Source organism: Asparagus officinalis, chromosome 3, assembly GCF_001876935.1.
Source record: "Asparagus officinalis chromosome 3, Aspof.V1, whole genome shotgun sequence".
Taxonomy (NCBI): Eukaryota; Viridiplantae; Streptophyta; class Magnoliopsida; order Asparagales; family Asparagaceae; genus Asparagus; species Asparagus officinalis.
In genome coordinates, this window is record NC_033796.1 from 6,465,609 (window position 1) to 6,482,158 (window position 16,550).

Here is a 16,550-nt window from a genome sequence, read left to right on the forward strand (position 1 = left end):
GGCGCCTGGGCTGGCCCCTTCGGCCATTTTTAGGCGGCCGAAGCTCCGCCTACGCCTAGTCGGATGCCTAGACTGCTTTTTATAACACTGCTTTTAGCTATTCCATGCCTGAGCTTGCCTAGGACCTGCCCACTACGAATCCTATTAGCACCTGTCGACAACCGTTTTTGAGCCACAAAATGGGGAGTGAAATTATCATTTTGCCCCACTATGTTTTCCATCTAAAGGCTACGGTAGTCGCATGCAAACGGTTCTGATAGAAATTGCTTGTACCTGCCACTAATGTATTAAAGCATCAGCCCTTACTGGTGTTAGGCAATCCAAGGTGGTTGCAGCGATTAGTGAGAAGAGTTAGCTTCTATCTTAAAGCTGTCGTTGCTTTCTGGGAGAGGAAATCATGGTTTTTGAGGTTGGAGTGCAAGGTCAGTTTCGACTGCAACTCCATAGGTACAATCCTTATAGGACAGTTTTCATGATATTACTAGTAAAATCTAGAAAATTTGAATGGGACCATGAATCTTAAAGGAATAAAGTTATTGCAACTGAAATTCACTGTTTTTTTAAAGATTCCAGTATCTGTAGTAAAAAATGAAATCGACTTGCATCAAACAGTTTGAAAATGCAAACACGAATAACTTTATCTCTGCAGAAATAAATCTGTGATGATAAGAAGCAAGAGAGGAATAGGGGAGAGAACAGCGGAAGCAGTGAGGTGTAAAGTTCACCAAGAAATTCCTATTATTATTTTTCTTTAATACTAAAAGGAGCAATCCTTATTCAGTCTTTTATGTTCTGTTTTAGGGTACTACACAAGCAAATATACACCCTAACCCTTTACAAAAAAATTTCAGATGAACCAACACCATTCTTTCAGTTATTTCTTCACATTTGAACTGACTACAAATTTCATCCTACCTAGCTAGAGAGTAGTGACTCGGAAAACGATTACAAATAACAAAAGATGGCTCAACTTAACAATAAACCCACTCTTTGATTTATAAAAAGACTCAAAAGTTTCAATTCGAACACGAAAGTGGATCCCTTTAACATATTGTATCCCTTATTGACCTTGTTGGCCCTGGGTTGCATCAATATCGAGCTTTTTAGGTCTGTTTAATGACTTTTCATACATTGGAGTGGGGTTGTGTTGTGTTCAAATTCTAGATTATTATTATTATTATTATTATTTTGGGGTGTGTGTGTGTGTTGTGCATCTATTAACGAGTTCTTGCACGTGGTCAGTGTCTTGAATACATTTCCTCTTTATGTGAACGTGACATATTTTGAAAACTTAATTGTGTATTGACATTGAAAATTAAAAAATCTCTCATTTTTCTTAATTTGAGATGCTGGTGCCTACCATTATGTGGAAAAAAAGAAACCACATGTATTTTGCAGAAATAAAGATTCTGTCGCTTAAAATTGGGTAGTAAAGAGATGTTTTACAACAAATGTTTCTCACTTTCCAGTTGTTTTTAATCTATTCAGTTTACGGCGCCAATGTGTGCACTTGGAGAATATAATCCATGAAGAGTTATCTACCAAGCAACCTGAAGTTTATGAGTGGTTTTGGTCCAGCCAGCATGTAATGGTGGTGACAACTTATGTAGATCTTTTTGAAAGGGATCCTCGTTTTACAGATGCTACAATGCTGTAAGTTATAGAAGTTGCTGTAAGTTACAGAAGTTTATGCCATGCTACTGAAGTTTATGTCAATGCATAGCCAAAAATGGTGGAGATTGGTGCAGAAACTAACTTTCTTTTAATAGCAGATGCTGGAAAGGGGATTCATCAGGTTTAGATCCTGCTTCGGATATTTCACTGCTTACACTTGCCCTGAGCTGCCTTGCTGCCGTCAAAAAGCTTGGATCAACAAAAATCTCTTGTTCACAGTTCTTCACAATGATCCCTGATACAGTTGGTAGATTGATGGATATGCTTCTCGATTTTGTTCCAATACAAAAAGCTTATCATTCAATGAAAGATATTGGGCTGTGCAGTGAATTTCTTTTTCATTTTGGTCCAAGAGCTGCTAAAGTTAAATTTAGAAATGATAATGGAGCTGAAGAGATAGCATTTTGGATTGATCTTATACAGATTCAGTTGCAACGGGCTATTGATAGGGAAAAGATATGGTCAAGGCTGACAACATGTGAATGTATTGAGGTTGGAAATTGAAACTCCCTTCTTTCTGTGGAATGTACTATTGGCTTTCTCTCTTTCTACAATTTCTTTTTGTATTTGATTATTTCTTGATAGGTTTCATGTGGTTATTTATATTCTCAGTTTTTAATGCACACCATTGTCCTCTCTCTCTCTCTCTCTCTAGAATATTGTTTTGTGTTTGATTCTTTCTTGATAGGTTTCAAGTGGTTGTTTGTATTCAGTCCTAATGGACGCATACGCACGCGCACACAAATACTGGAGATGAGGTGTCGCCTCATTCAGTAAAATGAGCTACCAAGAGATAGGAGTGCTAATTTTACCTACTTCACTATAACTAACAGGTTGAGGCCTCACATCTGTTGTCTATCTATATTGGTAGCTCATTTAACAAAATGAACTGCCTCATCATAATCATTTCCTTTCGGCTTTCACACACACTTTGTGCGCCTATGATTACATTTGTTTTTCCTACCCAATTGCCCATTAATCCTTTCCATATGTTTTCTTGAGCAATCCTTATTCTTTTGGCGTCTCTTTCATTCTTTCCGTATATTCAAGAAAACCCTAACTCGTGGAATTAAATCACTCTTCTCCTCCCTCTAGTTAGAGCTTCTTGGCCCGGTTAGGTCACCAATGCATCACATCCGGATTTGGTATCAAATAAGCATTGGTTAGTTGATTTTAGAGGGAATCTTGGGCATGAGAGTAGGGGTATGTCAGCTACTTGGAATATTGAGACATAAGATATCTAGGGAGAGTAAAGATACAAATTTTGACGTACATGATATACAAAGATGTGTACTTTGTATATTTTTTGCTCTTAAACTGTGGTTACTTTTTCCTATACAAATACAATATCCAGTTTTGGTTCTATATGTTGATTGTGTACCAAAGATGCTGTCGAGTTATCTTCATTGGAGTGGGAGTTTCCGTTTTTGTAGATTTTGCTTGCATACATTTTCATCATCCTGTTAGTGGCGTCTTCAGTATGTTGAGTGGAAGATGCACTGCTGAATGCTGATTATCTTTTGCCTTGCTAAATACCTGTTTTCTATGAACTTTTCTTATATTGTTATTGCTATTCATTCATTTAGCTGTGTGTTTTTTTAAGTCCATTTCTTGTCTTCAGGTTGTGGAGGGCTTGGCAATATTTTGATTCATTATTGCTTATTTAAGGAGAAAAGACACTTACATTATTTCAATTATCTTCCAAGTCAATAATATCAAGGTGCTATTTTGCAGGTTTTGGAGAAGGACTTGACAATATTTGGATTCTTTATTGCACTGGGCAGGAGCACCCAATCATTCTTGTCTGCAAATGGTGTTTCTGCAAAAGACGACCAGGTTTCAGGCATCATAAGGTATCTCATGCTTCTCGGACTCCCTCTAACTCTGAACACATGAACTTTATTTGTTTTATTATTTGTCCTTGATTTCTAATACTGTTTATGTATCATGCCACTTATTCTTGACTTCAGGTATCTGATCGGAGGAAGTGTGCTATACTATCCTCAGTTGTCATCCATTAGTTCGTATCAACTGTTTGTGGAGGTGAGGATGTGAATTAGCATACCATGAAGCAAAATTTGCAGCATGCATTTTGCTTGAGCTACATTTCTTGTTTCTGTAGGTAGTTTGTGAAGAGTTGGAGTGGCTTCCTTTCTACCAGAGTAATGTGACAGATGCGAAGGCAGCTGAAAATAAGGGTAAACAAGAAGGAATGCCTCGTGAGGAAGCCATTTCCATAGTATTAGATGTGTGCTCATACTGGATGACAAGCTTTATTAAATACAGCACATGGCTTGAGAATCCATCAAACATAAAAGCTGCAAAGTTTCTTTCTATTGGGTTGGTTTCTGATCTAGAATGTTCAAGTTATTCCTTTTGTTCACTCTAGAATGGAATGTTTTTTTGTTAGTGCTTCTATAATATTTTATATTTCTGTTCCTTTCTTTTCTATGACAAGCTGATTGAATGTATTATATTGCTTACTTCTGCCATTTCTTTCTTATGTGTTTTAGGCATAGCAAGCTGATTGAATGTATGAAGGAAGTTCGGATACCAAAGTGAGTTTTTCAAGACTGAGCGACTATATATTTATATTTTTTTCTTTCACATTCTTCATTATTTGGGTGATCAGATAACTGTTTCTTCTATCATATCATACTCTTAATAAGAATCATTGTTTGAAACTTCTACAACATGTATCGCAGGAATGGAAGGATAAATTATATTGTAAAAGATAAAGGTAACCTGGGATCTGAAACTCGTTCACGTACTGGTACGGAGCTGGACTCTTTTGATAAGGTACTTCTAAGGTTTCATTAAATTAATGTTTAAATATTTGTTCTGCTGTACATTTTCTAGAATGACGAATGTACAACTTCATCAAGCTGAATATATAATACTTCAGAAAGTCTAGGGACACTATTACTTAATGAGTATATCAATGCAGATTGTATATGGGTGGACAAGTTTGGTTGATCAAATAGTATGGTTTGCTATATGAATATTAGTTGAGCTTGCTGTGATTATAAACGGTCAGGTCTAAACTTGGTAGTCTTCTTCAGTAATTTTCTTTATTGATTTGAAGATTCTTTCTTGCCCACTTAGTTTTCCTTGATGCAATGTATCGCTGATGACCCATATAAGTTGAAAATTGTAACCTGCTTTTCTCTCTTTGTCCTTGCTTCTATCCTTCCTTGTTCTATTGTATCAAGGACTTGAGAGCCATCTACCTTCTTATCTGCATTACGGGTTCCAGAATTTGGCAATCTCTCAAGCAATCTTCCTGCTCCCTTTGGGCACTGGTTTTCATACATTATATTGGTCACTAAATATGAACTTGGCAATATTGGAGAGTGGTTTCGTTTAGGAGGAGGAAGACCTAAGGGACCAAAAACCAGGCACAAGATTTTTATTTCATGAAAGTAGGTTCATAATAAAGAAGAGATCTAAGCAAGAAATCTCCGTATTTGGAAGTGCTGCACATCAAGGTGGATTCTTTGTGTGGGACATCAAAAAAGAACAAGTTAGGTGGAATTTGAGGGTAACAACCTGTTAAGCCAGCTTCATGTTATTCCTGTATGTTTTAAGTTTTTTTTTCACCCACATCGTCTGCACAGGACTGGTTGGATTAATCTTTTTGGTAAAAGGGGTCGTCCTGCATGGTGTTCAAGCACGAGGTTCCAAGAGGCTTTAGTTCACATGTCATTAGTAGCAATGCCCCCCACCCACCCACCACACACTCACACACGTCTGATTGTAAACAAATGACTGGACTCGCTGTGAGAAAGGATTTAATGAGATTTGCATTTACTGAAATTGTATCTTGTTCAGAAAGTTTATGAAGCTGCATCAGTTTGTTGGGCAAGGCTGGAAGTTAACAGTCGAAACTTAAGATTACCTGGTTTTTAGAACTTGTTTGCGCTCTACATCAGAGAGCAAATGTGCAATAGTCAATGTCCATATTTGATTATCTCTGTTCTTTTAAACTTTCCCCTTTTTACCTGTGATTTATGTTATTATATAAGTTATTATTTTTAATCAGTTGTTATTATTCTGTGTGTTCTTTTTAGCTAATCAGAATTTTCATTTTCTGGCTTCAAATGTCCTATGTATGGTCCTTAAACATCACTTCTTCATAATCAATTTAACTTATGTTTTCAGGCACTTGAGAGTGTCGAAGAAGCTCTTATTAGATTAGAGGATTTGCTGCAAGAGCTACATATTTCTAACTCAAACTCAGGAAAGGAACATTTACAAGCTGCCTGTTCTGATCTCGAGAGAATAAGAAAGCTTAAAAAAGAGGCTGAATTTCTTGAGGCATCGTTTAGAGCAAAGGCAGCTTCTCTGGATCAGGTATCAGGTTTTTCTTGTTCAAAAATTTGTATTCGCTTGGTAATGCATTATTTCTCTCATGAATAATTTCTTTTCAGTTCAATGTAATCACTCTATCATTCAATCCAACCAATTATAATCATGTGGTTGGAATTTTTCCATCTGCTTGTTTTTTTTTTTTCTTTTTCCAAATGTTATGTGATTATTGTTTTTTTCCATGTAGCATAATGTATATTGGAGAGTATGTCTGGGTGATTTACAAATAAGTGGCACAGTTGTTCTGTGGTCAAATCATCTCCATGCAGAACCTAAGCTTGACTATAAACATTGAAACCTTGGGCCATCAACCTTTATTATGTTATCTAAAATGCCTTAGAACTAAAAAAAAATGAGAAGGAACTCAGTGGTGCTATTGATTCTGTGCGTCCAATATCCATGAAAACAGAACCGACCACAACCTTTATCCTATGTTCCAAACTAGAAGCATGGCGCAGCCATAGTCCCACTGCATGGGAAAGACACACCACAACAAATTCTAAGGAGTAGACAAAATAAATAGGTTATGGTAATGTGCATTCCATGTCTTCACGATTAACTGTTACGATGCGGGTGTCTGTGATTCATAGGTTCATCAGATGAGCATAGTGAATTTATAATAAAAGAGGATTATGATCAGTGTTTTCATTGGTCTATAATCTACATATGCACCCGAGGATCGGGTGTGTTTAATAAAGTGATTAGACAGTCATGGTAATCAACTCTATTTCTGGTGAGAATTTCTGTTAAAATTTTTCATGAGTGTTACTCAATTCCTAGAATTAAAAGCCTGCTACTTATTTATTGTATTAAATTGAACTATTGAGGTAATTTACATTATTTGCAGATAATGTTAGTCTTCTCAAAGTCAAGACCATTACACCTTTCCCACTTACTGGGGGTTTCCTTATGAAGTTCCGTTGCTCCCAAAATTTCTTTTCCTGTTCAATTTCTTTATTATAATGCTGAAGTTAACTTTCATCTCACTCATTCTTCTATCGTTTAACGCTACCTATAGCAGCAAGAGTTGCTCGTGGGAGTGTCCTATGCTTTGGCTACATGCCTAACTATATTGTTCAATCTTTAAACTTCCTCCAATATCTTTCTAGCAGGTGTCCGTGTATAACTTTTATTTATCTTGTATTTGTTTTGTACTTTAGTTCATAGGGCAAAGAGGACTAGATGTAGACCTAAAACAACTTGTTGCAAGCAAGTTAAAAGGATATGATAATAGTTAACTTAGTGTAGCATATGAACCATATTAGAATTGAATGGAAGAATATGATTCATGTAGCCGACCCCAAAATTTTGGGATACATGCTTTGTTGTTGTAGTAACTGTGGTTTGTACCAAGCTGTGGTACAACATTCAAATTGCGAACAATGCAGAGCATGCAGGCCACAATATTTTCTGATCTTAGATTATTAATTGAATAAGCACACTAGGACCATAATTATTGCACCGGAAAAGGAGGGTAAATTTTAATTCGGGTGGACGAACTTTTCTGATGAAAGTAGAATGGCTTTGCTTTCAGTCCTCTCATAGATGGGTAGAAACTAAAATGAAAAGAATTATGAATTCTTTTTATTTTGATATTTTTTCTCTTTTTCTGAACTTATAGGATATTGTTTCTCTTTTCATTTGTTATTCAAGCCGTCAAAATCCAATGCTTGGCGCCATTTGTTCAACTCCATTCACTTGTCTAAGCAAAGTAAACTGAATTTTAATTCCAGCAGATCAGTTTGTCTTCCAGCACCTTGTTTTCCTAATAAATCGTGGCTCTTCAACTAGGTGGATGCCGATGAACGTTCAACATCTTCTGCTAGTCAGCAGGGATGGTTTTCAACTCAGGGTGGAAAAACATCTAATGAGAGTGAATCAGCTCGGAAAACTGTAGAGAGGTGAGTATTTTCTGGCATCAAGTACTGGTTGTTATGTATTTTCGTCTTTGTGGTTGAAGCTATGGCAAACATTTATATATTCTGTAAATGAAGCTCAATAAAATAAACTGCGATATTTTTCTCAGGGGATTTACTTTGATATTAATTCTGTTTGTCAGGCTGGGCACTAAACCTCACAGTTTTTGGAGTTTTCTGGTGCAAACTTCCACCAAAAATGCTGGACCTGGAATTTCAACAGTGGATCAAAATGTAATGCTTAATACCAAAGTAGTTGATGGGTCATCACCTGTCGATGTTTTAAATGATGATGCATCATACATGAATTGAATAAAATTGATACATGGTATACCTTTGATTTTAAATATTTGATTAGCGCTATTGATTGTAGCTTGCATCGGGTAACTTTTATTTCTGTTCTTAAGAGGAAAAATCTGTATAGTTTCACATTTAGTTACAATGGTGGACTATTTTAGGAGTGACAATTAGGTTGTGTCGGGTCAATTTCTGGTCAACTCACGTAAGGCATAACCTAACCCAACCTGTTGGGCAGATTGGGTTCATAGTTGGGTACTTGTTTTGTAATACTTGGTAATAAGTTACCTCACCTACAAGTAGTTCTGCTGCATCCCTAGGACTTGTAGGAATCCTGGTAGAGCCGTTTTTTTGTAAGATCATAATAATTCTGTCTCATAGTTTCTATAAAGAGCGTATGAACTGAGAAGGATATTAGCATTATTTACTATTAATATCATTGCTGAAACTAGTCTTATAATTTGAAATCTCATTTTTATGTTTGGTTGATAACTGGTAGCATATTGATAGTACCTTCTGATTGTTTGACAAACTCAATGTTGCTTAGTTAACAAAAATGACTACTGTGTAGGTTATGTCTTCTGCAGTGGACAGTCAAGAAACAGAGTTAAATGAGATACGCCGCTTTGAACTCTTGAGGCGTGAGCTAATTCAACTTGAGAAGAAGGTTCAAAGAAGTACCAGTGACTCTCAAAATGAAGAGGTATTCCTCATTATAGATAAGGAAATTTTTTATACCATACGTTGTGAAAGTGTTTACACCAAAAAATATTTATTATATTTTAATTTTATTTTCTCAGGACTATGAACTTGAAAATGAAGACAAAATGGTTTCTGCTGTAGGGAATCACGTAGTAGTTCATGAACAGAAGAACAATAATGTCATTTCTAAGTCAATTCAAAAGCTCAAAGAGACTAGTACGGTAATGATTCTTTCATAAGCTAAGATATGAATACTGGATTTCTTATGCTCTTTTCATTCTTGATATCAGGTTGCATTTTTTTTTGGCAACTATAGTTAGCTTTTCATTTTATTATCTGCTGTAGGTTTTGATTATTCTTTTTCATTCTAATTGACTGCAGGATGTTTGGCAAGGAACTCAGCTCTTAGCCATAGATGTTGCTGCTTTCATTCTAATTGACTGCAGGATGTTTGGCAAGGAACTCAGCTCTTAGCCATAGATGTTGCTGCCGCGGCAGGATTACTCAAAAGGGCTCTTACTGGTGATGAACTCACGGAGAAGGAAAAGAAGGCTCTCCGAAGAACTCTTACTGATATGGCATCAGTTGTTCCCATTGGAATTCTCATGCTTCTTCCTGTGAGTATTTGATTTACATTATATCTATTTATTGTATTTTTTTATTTATTTATGGCCAATCTACTTTATGCTTCTCCTCTGTCCTACCTGGCCATGCTTGTTTACAGGCTTTGACTGGACTGGTTACTGCTATAAGAATTATGGTGTAAACTGCAGACTTTTAGACATTTTTTGCTGCAAAATGACAAGGTAGTTCACCAAAGTTTAAATGGGCTATAATCTCCACGAATTTAGTTAGTAGGCTTTCAGTCAATTAATCATCCAGTTTTGCCAAAAACTTGATGAGTATTATCTATCAAAATAAGCTGTGGCCCATGAGACTAGTGCATGATCCATTAAGGTTAAGTGAGGCACAAAGCAAGCTATTTATAGACAGATCCCACTTGTGATGTGACATGTGGATTGAGGTCTGTATTCTCTAATTTGTTTCTTGACATCCTGTAATTTTTGTTTTTTAGAAAGTTCTGGTGGATGAAGGTAGCTGTAGTTTTTTGAAAAAAAATTTAAAAACTTTTTCCTAGACTCCAATAATTTTTTTCTGAACATCCTTCTTTTGTGTTGCCTAGAAAGTTAAAAGCCTCAGAATCAAGTTCCCACTTTCATATATGTGCTGAACAGTGATTTTGTTTGAGCTGTTATTTTCTTATAAGTTTGAACTTAGAAATCATAGTAGACCAACTAGAAGTTGCTACGTTACTGTTACAGTCATTTTATCAGTACATGCAATGTTATTGGTAAATTTTGCCTTACTAATTTATGTGTCATCTTAGGTTACTGCTGTTGGACATGCAGCGATGTTGGCTGCCATTCAAAGATATGTACCTGCTTTGGTAAGAATCATTGCGATTCTTCTTCTTCCTGTGGGGGCAAGTACTTTATGTTTACTGGACTGAAACTGCTGCTCTTTCCTTGGTTACACTTACAGATACCATCCACTTATGGTCCAGAGAGGCTGGATCTGTTAAGGCAGCTTGAGAAAGTGAAAGAGATGGAGACTGCTGATAATGGCTGTGACGAAATGACAGAAGCAATTAGCTCAAGCAGCAGCAATCCACAATAATTTCATTTGCTGATATTAAATCAGCAATATGATGATACGTACTGGAAATTGTACAAATCAAGATTGACCATTTCATATAGGTATATACTTTGATTATTTCACACAAAAGGCTGTTGACTGGCCTCTGAAAGAGGTTGAATTAAATTTTTAGTCTAGGAAAGAAGTGTTAAGCTTCCTGTTCCCATTTCTTTGGTAGTCCCCTGGTGCCTGTTGTGCCCCCCCCCCCCCCCCCCCCACACACACACACACACACCAAAAAAAAAAAAGTTATTTGTGCCATTTTAGCAGTGCGATTGAATAACTATTTGAATCTCAGATTGTTTGTTATTGTTTGCATCTGTAACCAAGACACTTGTGTGTTTTTAGGACGTATTTTTGTCACAATGTGATGCTTTCGCTTATAAACTTATTTTGCTTTCTTTTGGCAGATGATCATAGAGAAAGTGCATGGAATTCATTGAGTACAGCATTACCGAGGGGCTGAACGAAGTCTGAAACGATGCTTCTTGTGCATCATATATAGATTGATCATTTGTTGAGTACTGTTGCATTAGAGGAATGAACTCTACATGCCTCGAGTTAATTGTGCCTAGTGAAAGGAAACTTCTTCTTAGTCTTCTTCTTTTTTTCTTTTTCCTGTTCATTACAGAACTACACGTAAATTTGTACCTGTTGTTGCACTTGTAATTTTTTGTACATAGATGCATTTCGTATAAATTAGTTAGTACGATAATAATTGTTGTTGACGCCCAATCTCAATTTTTTTTAGCTGAACTGTGGTATTAAGACTTAATTCTTCAGCATCTTTTCGTTAACCACATTTACTTTTAGTAGGATTCCTTTGGGTATAATTTCAATAGATTTATAAGGGGGACGTCTTTTTTTCATTTATTTTTTTTAAAGTTGAATTTCCACATAATATAAGCAATAATATGTGTTCCTAAGCTAGATGTACTATAGAGGAGGCAACTTAAGCTCTTGGACACAATCTGATCTATGTCCCCTGTACCCTGTTTGATAATTCACCTGCATTGGTAAGTTTTAACTATTCTTCCTGTTCACAATGATTTTGTGTGTATGTTGTGTACACGAAGGTTATGTTGGCTTGGTAAACAAAGCAACCTAGGATTCCTTCACCCCCGAGGATTATCGATAAATGAGGAGACTTGCCAAAAAAATTCTCAAGAACACTTTTCTAGCACTTGTATATTGTTGTTCTTTCAATGAAGTGTTGTTGTATGTAAATTCTTGCTATTATTATTTTTTTTAAAATCCTCGCGTTCCTACTATTTTTCTTTAAAATATTATTTTCCTTGTTAAACTAAGAATGCATTGTGATGCGACTTTGCTTGTATTCAAATATAAATATGTATATAGAACTAGAAACAAACCTACAATTTAAATTTCTACTTAATTCTTAATATAAATCGGTGCATTTCCTGAAGAAAAAAAAATTAAATAATCGGTCAATCCGAATTCAGAACCCAAATTCAATAGGTTACGGACTTGTTCAGATTGTGTGTGTACGCGTATCTTAGGAGTTGAGGTGGATCTTTTGTAGGATCCGACCGAAATGAAATTCGACCCGTTAGTGGCGTGAAGATAACGCCATCCTGTCTGAACTATAACAGGATCCGCGCACGTGTCCAAGAGCGGAACTCGAGTCCCGTCACCGTCCACATGTGACCGCACGAACTTCAAAGCAAAACCCCCTCCCTCCTCCTCCTCGTCCAATGCGGGCGTCGGGGTCGATGATCGAAGCTTCAAGAACCCATTCCTATAACTGATAAGATTCAGTGTCACTATCAGATCCCCTCTCTCTCTCTTCGATCATGGATTCTTTCCTTCTCTCTTCGACTCGAGCCTCTCTTTGCTTCGGTTCGACTCACAGCAGAGGGAGCGATCGTCCCTCAAATGCTTGTCCTCTTCGATCTTCGCTAGGATTTCTGCGCTTCGGATCGAGGTACATTTCCCGTGTTCCTGAATTGTTGGTTTTTACTCAATTTCTCAAGTTTCTTGCTGTAATTCTTGATAGAATTTGGTTGAATCTGTAATGCGACTTGATGAGGTCATTTATTTCAGACTATTGCGTATTTTGTTATCAGAAGTTGTTATTTGCGAGTCTAATCGATTGCAATCTTGAGCCGATTCATTTAATAACCAGGTTGAAAATTTTGAATAAGGGTGGCTGAAAATTTTGAGGCTGAGAGCTAGTAGAACACTATACAGACGAGTGCCAAATGTGCTTTATGCACTATGCCAAATGTGCTTGTTTACATGTAGAATAAAAAATGATATTTCAAGTATCAGATGACACTATGAATAATAAAGAAACATAATAACCAAGAATCAAATCTCTCGCTTTGACATTGAAGTTTGTTGTTCATTCCATGGCTCATTACATTTCCACCCACAGAGTGATGTGTGAACTATTAGTTTGTTTAGACACTGGTAAGTGGATAAATTATCATTCTTCTGTAATTTCCTGCTCAGAGCTACCATTTGCTTGATAGATTTAGATCAAGTACCGCTACAATTGCATCCAGGGGACGAACAATATTTGGCAAGGCATTTCTCACCTTCTAGATTCCGTGGTTTACTTGAGTTTTTCTTTCCAATTGAAGGGATAATCGGCTACTTGAAATAGGTCCCCATAATATTGTCAGGGGGGATACTGGACGTGTTTATGTGCGGCATGCAGAAGAGAGTACCCTGAAGGTATATGAAAATATCTTTGTGTTTTTTGAAAAACATTTATACGTGTTACCTCGTCATTAATTTCCGTGAAGTATTCATGCTAATGGATTGAAATAGTACAAAATAGAAACCATGAGACTAAGGCATCAATAACGAGTGTACGATTCTAACTAGGAATGGGATGTATATGATAAAAACAGAACCCTCTGCTATCCAATCAAGTTGGAGATCGAAGCGGACAATCCATAAAGCTCTCACTTTTGAAGAACTTACATTTATCTCATTCTTTTGGTTCATTGAACTTGTTATTTGACATTTATTGTTCATTGGATTGTGACAAAGGGTTCTTATATAATTGAATTATTTTAGGGATCACAGATATGATCAGTTCTTGACAGCAGTATTGCTCTGAGCCTCTGATTGCACTAATTGTTGCGTTTCATAAACATAATTTTGCATACGTCCTTGTATTAGTTGTGAGCCAAACTACCTTATTTAAATAGAGCTTGTATGGTGATGAAAATATATTCTATACATGTATTGGTACCGAAACATGATGTCAACTAAAACCTTGGACTCTTCATAATGTTATCAAAAAGCAATAGTACATATATCTTTTACTTACTATGATCAACATTGCTTGGATCTTTAACGGTAGGAAATAAGTTCTCCAACAATGGAGGTTGACAATCCTGTGAAAATTTCTTCTGGCAAAGCTTTTCCTCTTGGAGCATCAAAAGTGGAAGATGGAATCAATTTTGCTATATTTTCTCAGCATGCATCTTCAGTCACACTTTGTCTCTCAATTCCTGAGAGGTAAACGCTTATGCCCTTTTCTTAGTATTTGTTGTTTCTTAAATATTTCTTTTGCAAAAATTTTGCATGTGATATGATCCTCATTACAAATTGAATTTTTAGATACTTTATACATATATTAATAAATAGAATTTCAGTCCCCTGGTTTGCTTTACTAATGGTTGAGTGTTTCGCTTGATGCTTTATCTAGTACTTACTGTTAACATCTTTTTGCCTACTAAACAGATAAAATCTATTTCTTGATATTCCAAGAATCATGGTCTGGACACCCTAATAGGAGGCATGGGAAAAAAGCAAATGTAGCATGAACGCATGCAGATGTTTGGTCTCATGTTTTCTTTTTCTTCATTGTACAATTACAGACTCTTAAATGCATGCTTTTACATATGTAAATGTAACTATATCATTATAGCTGTAGGGAAGAACACAGTGGATAATCACCAGATTTCACATTAGTTTGTGCTTCTCCTTCTTCCCTCCTCTCTTCCCTCTTTGTTTTTATTTTTCATTGGTTTTGCCAATTATAATTTACTAATGAGGTCTGTGCACACCATTAAGCCTCTTTCAGCTTCAACTGTATAGGTTTTCTTTTACTCTTCTTTTGACCATGGTGATTATTGCTTACCAATTTTGTCTGGACATGCATAAGTACATTTCACCTCCCAGGTTTAGTTGAATAGGTAGTAACTTTTGCTTTGTTTTTGTTTGTACAGATCGATTGTATATCTTCTTTTGCTTAGCTTGTGAAACCCTTTAACATTTATTTCCTTTCTTTATCAGCCTTTTGGTGTCTTAATTGGTTATAATATTTTTAGGAACAACAATGAAGAGCTACGTGATGGCATGATTCAAATTGCACTGGATCCCCAAAATAACAAGACTGGGGACATATGGCATGTCTGTGTAGAGGTATTTTATAGTATGAAAAAAGAGATAATCAACGGATTATCTTACATACCGTTCAGGCAATTTCATATTTCGTCTAATTTGCTATTATTTTCATGAAAATCACTATCCAGTTGGTTAATCTGTATGAGCAGGTATGACAGCTTGTGTTTTGACGCATAATGATGGATGTGTGATTAGGAGTGACTTTACTTTCATGTGAGATTGATCAGCAATCAGAAAGCTTTCACTTGATTCCAGGATCTTAAATTAATTAATTACTATTCATGTGTCCTTTGGTGCATGACTACATGTGAACCTGACACTACTTTAGGTCTTAGTACCTTGAGACCAAAAATGAAACAGCCTTGACAAGATTGTGCATATACGAATACCTTCATCCAGAAACAACTGAAGATGATAGTTTCTTTAAGATGGTATGGAAAGGATGCTTATACCAAGGGGATAAAGAGCATACCAGAAGGTCAAGCGACACTTGTTTCTCTTGGATGAGATGCTGTATGTGTGTAAATTTATGTGGACTCCAGCAGAGAACCTCGGCAAACTATCTTTTTAGGAGCTTATGATTTGTTATTTATTCCTAGCATTGTATGCAAACGATTTATCCTCTGAAAGTCACAAGGATTTTGTTGCATCTTTTCTGATTAAATGATTTATCAGTAGATAATTTCTTCATTTTTCTTCTGAATCTATTATTCAACCGCAAAATATATCTTGCTAATATGTATTTAATCTATTAAAGCATTATCTGCATTTGCTAAATTGTAGTACACTTTGAATGGTCTGTTTTCATTTGGACACTTACCTCGGCTTCTATGCCATACCTGTCTTCCATGTTCAGGGTTTGCCTGATGCAGGTGTTCTTTACGGTTACCGCATTGATGGACCCCATGACTGGAAGCAAGGGCATCGATTTGACAGCAACAACATCCTTGTTGATCCTTATGCAAAATTAGTTTCTGGTCGCAACTTATTTGGAGATGCTAGGAATAAGATGTCTAAATTTCTTGGAACTTATGATTTTAGTAGCTTGCCTTTTGACTGGGGCCTTCACTACAAGCTTCCAGACATACCTGAGGTATGATTAAAACTTGAGGTAGCATTATATCTTGTGTGCCTTCCTATTTACCTCTATTCTGATAATGCAGACAGATCTTGTCATATATGAAATGAATGTGCGGGCATTCACAGCTGATGAATCTAGTGGGTTAGATCCAGGCATTCGTGGGAGCTATCTTGGGGTCATTAGCAAGGTATGTCAAATATGATAAAGTTCAACCAATTCCATTCTGGCCACGTTTATATTTGTTTTCATGTGAAAGTGTCACACAAAAGCAAATGTATCAGATAATGTGATATTTTACAGATACCTTATTTACTGGAACTTGGTGTAAATGCTGTCGAACTATTGCCTGTCTTTGAATTTGATGAGTTGGAATTCCAGAGGCGTCCGAACCCTAGAGATCACATGGTGAGTTTTTTTTATTTTAATCCCAC

At 36.3% G+C, this 16,550-nt stretch overlaps 2 protein-coding genes across 3 annotated transcripts in view; both read left to right on the plus strand.

Annotated features, from left to right (window-relative positions):
* The window catches only part of LOC109832792, a 15,879-nt gene extending 4,477 nt beyond the window's left edge, over positions 1-11,402 (plus strand). Inside the window, exons 4-19 of the mRNA XM_020400211.1 lie at positions 1,489-1,653; positions 1,773-2,166; positions 3,409-3,527; positions 3,645-3,717; positions 3,797-4,014; positions 4,188-4,232; positions 4,380-4,473; positions 5,836-6,027; positions 7,834-7,943; positions 8,102-8,192; positions 8,827-8,958; positions 9,056-9,178; positions 9,404-9,574; positions 10,345-10,404; positions 10,500-10,714; positions 11,063-11,402. Of these exons, the coding sequence (XP_020255800.1) occupies positions 1,489-1,653; positions 1,773-2,166; positions 3,409-3,527; positions 3,645-3,717; positions 3,797-4,014; positions 4,188-4,232; positions 4,380-4,473; positions 5,836-6,027; positions 7,834-7,943; positions 8,102-8,192; positions 8,827-8,958; positions 9,056-9,178; positions 9,404-9,574; positions 10,345-10,404; positions 10,500-10,634 (2,122 nt within the window). The 3' untranslated portion in view covers positions 10,635-10,714; positions 11,063-11,402. The remainder of the gene's footprint in view (positions 1-1,488; positions 1,654-1,772; positions 2,167-3,408; positions 3,528-3,644; positions 3,718-3,796; positions 4,015-4,187; positions 4,233-4,379; positions 4,474-5,835; positions 6,028-7,833; positions 7,944-8,101; positions 8,193-8,826; positions 8,959-9,055; positions 9,179-9,403; positions 9,575-10,344; positions 10,405-10,499; positions 10,715-11,062) is intronic.
* LOC109832793 (isoamylase 3, chloroplastic) overlaps positions 12,284-16,550 on the plus strand; it is a 41,225-nt gene continuing 36,958 nt past the window's right edge. The window contains exons 1-7 of one of the 2 annotated variants that reach the window (XM_020400212.1): positions 12,284-12,597; positions 13,259-13,352; positions 13,990-14,147; positions 14,963-15,056; positions 15,895-16,131; positions 16,202-16,306; positions 16,420-16,524. In XM_020400212.1, the coding sequence (XP_020255801.1) occupies positions 12,467-12,597; positions 13,259-13,352; positions 13,990-14,147; positions 14,963-15,056; positions 15,895-16,131; positions 16,202-16,306; positions 16,420-16,524 (924 nt within the window). In that variant the 5' untranslated portion in view covers positions 12,284-12,466. The remainder of the gene's footprint in view (positions 12,598-13,258; positions 13,353-13,989; positions 14,148-14,962; positions 15,057-15,894; positions 16,132-16,201; positions 16,307-16,419; positions 16,525-16,550) is intronic. The other variant, XM_020400213.1, reaches the window with a different exon arrangement.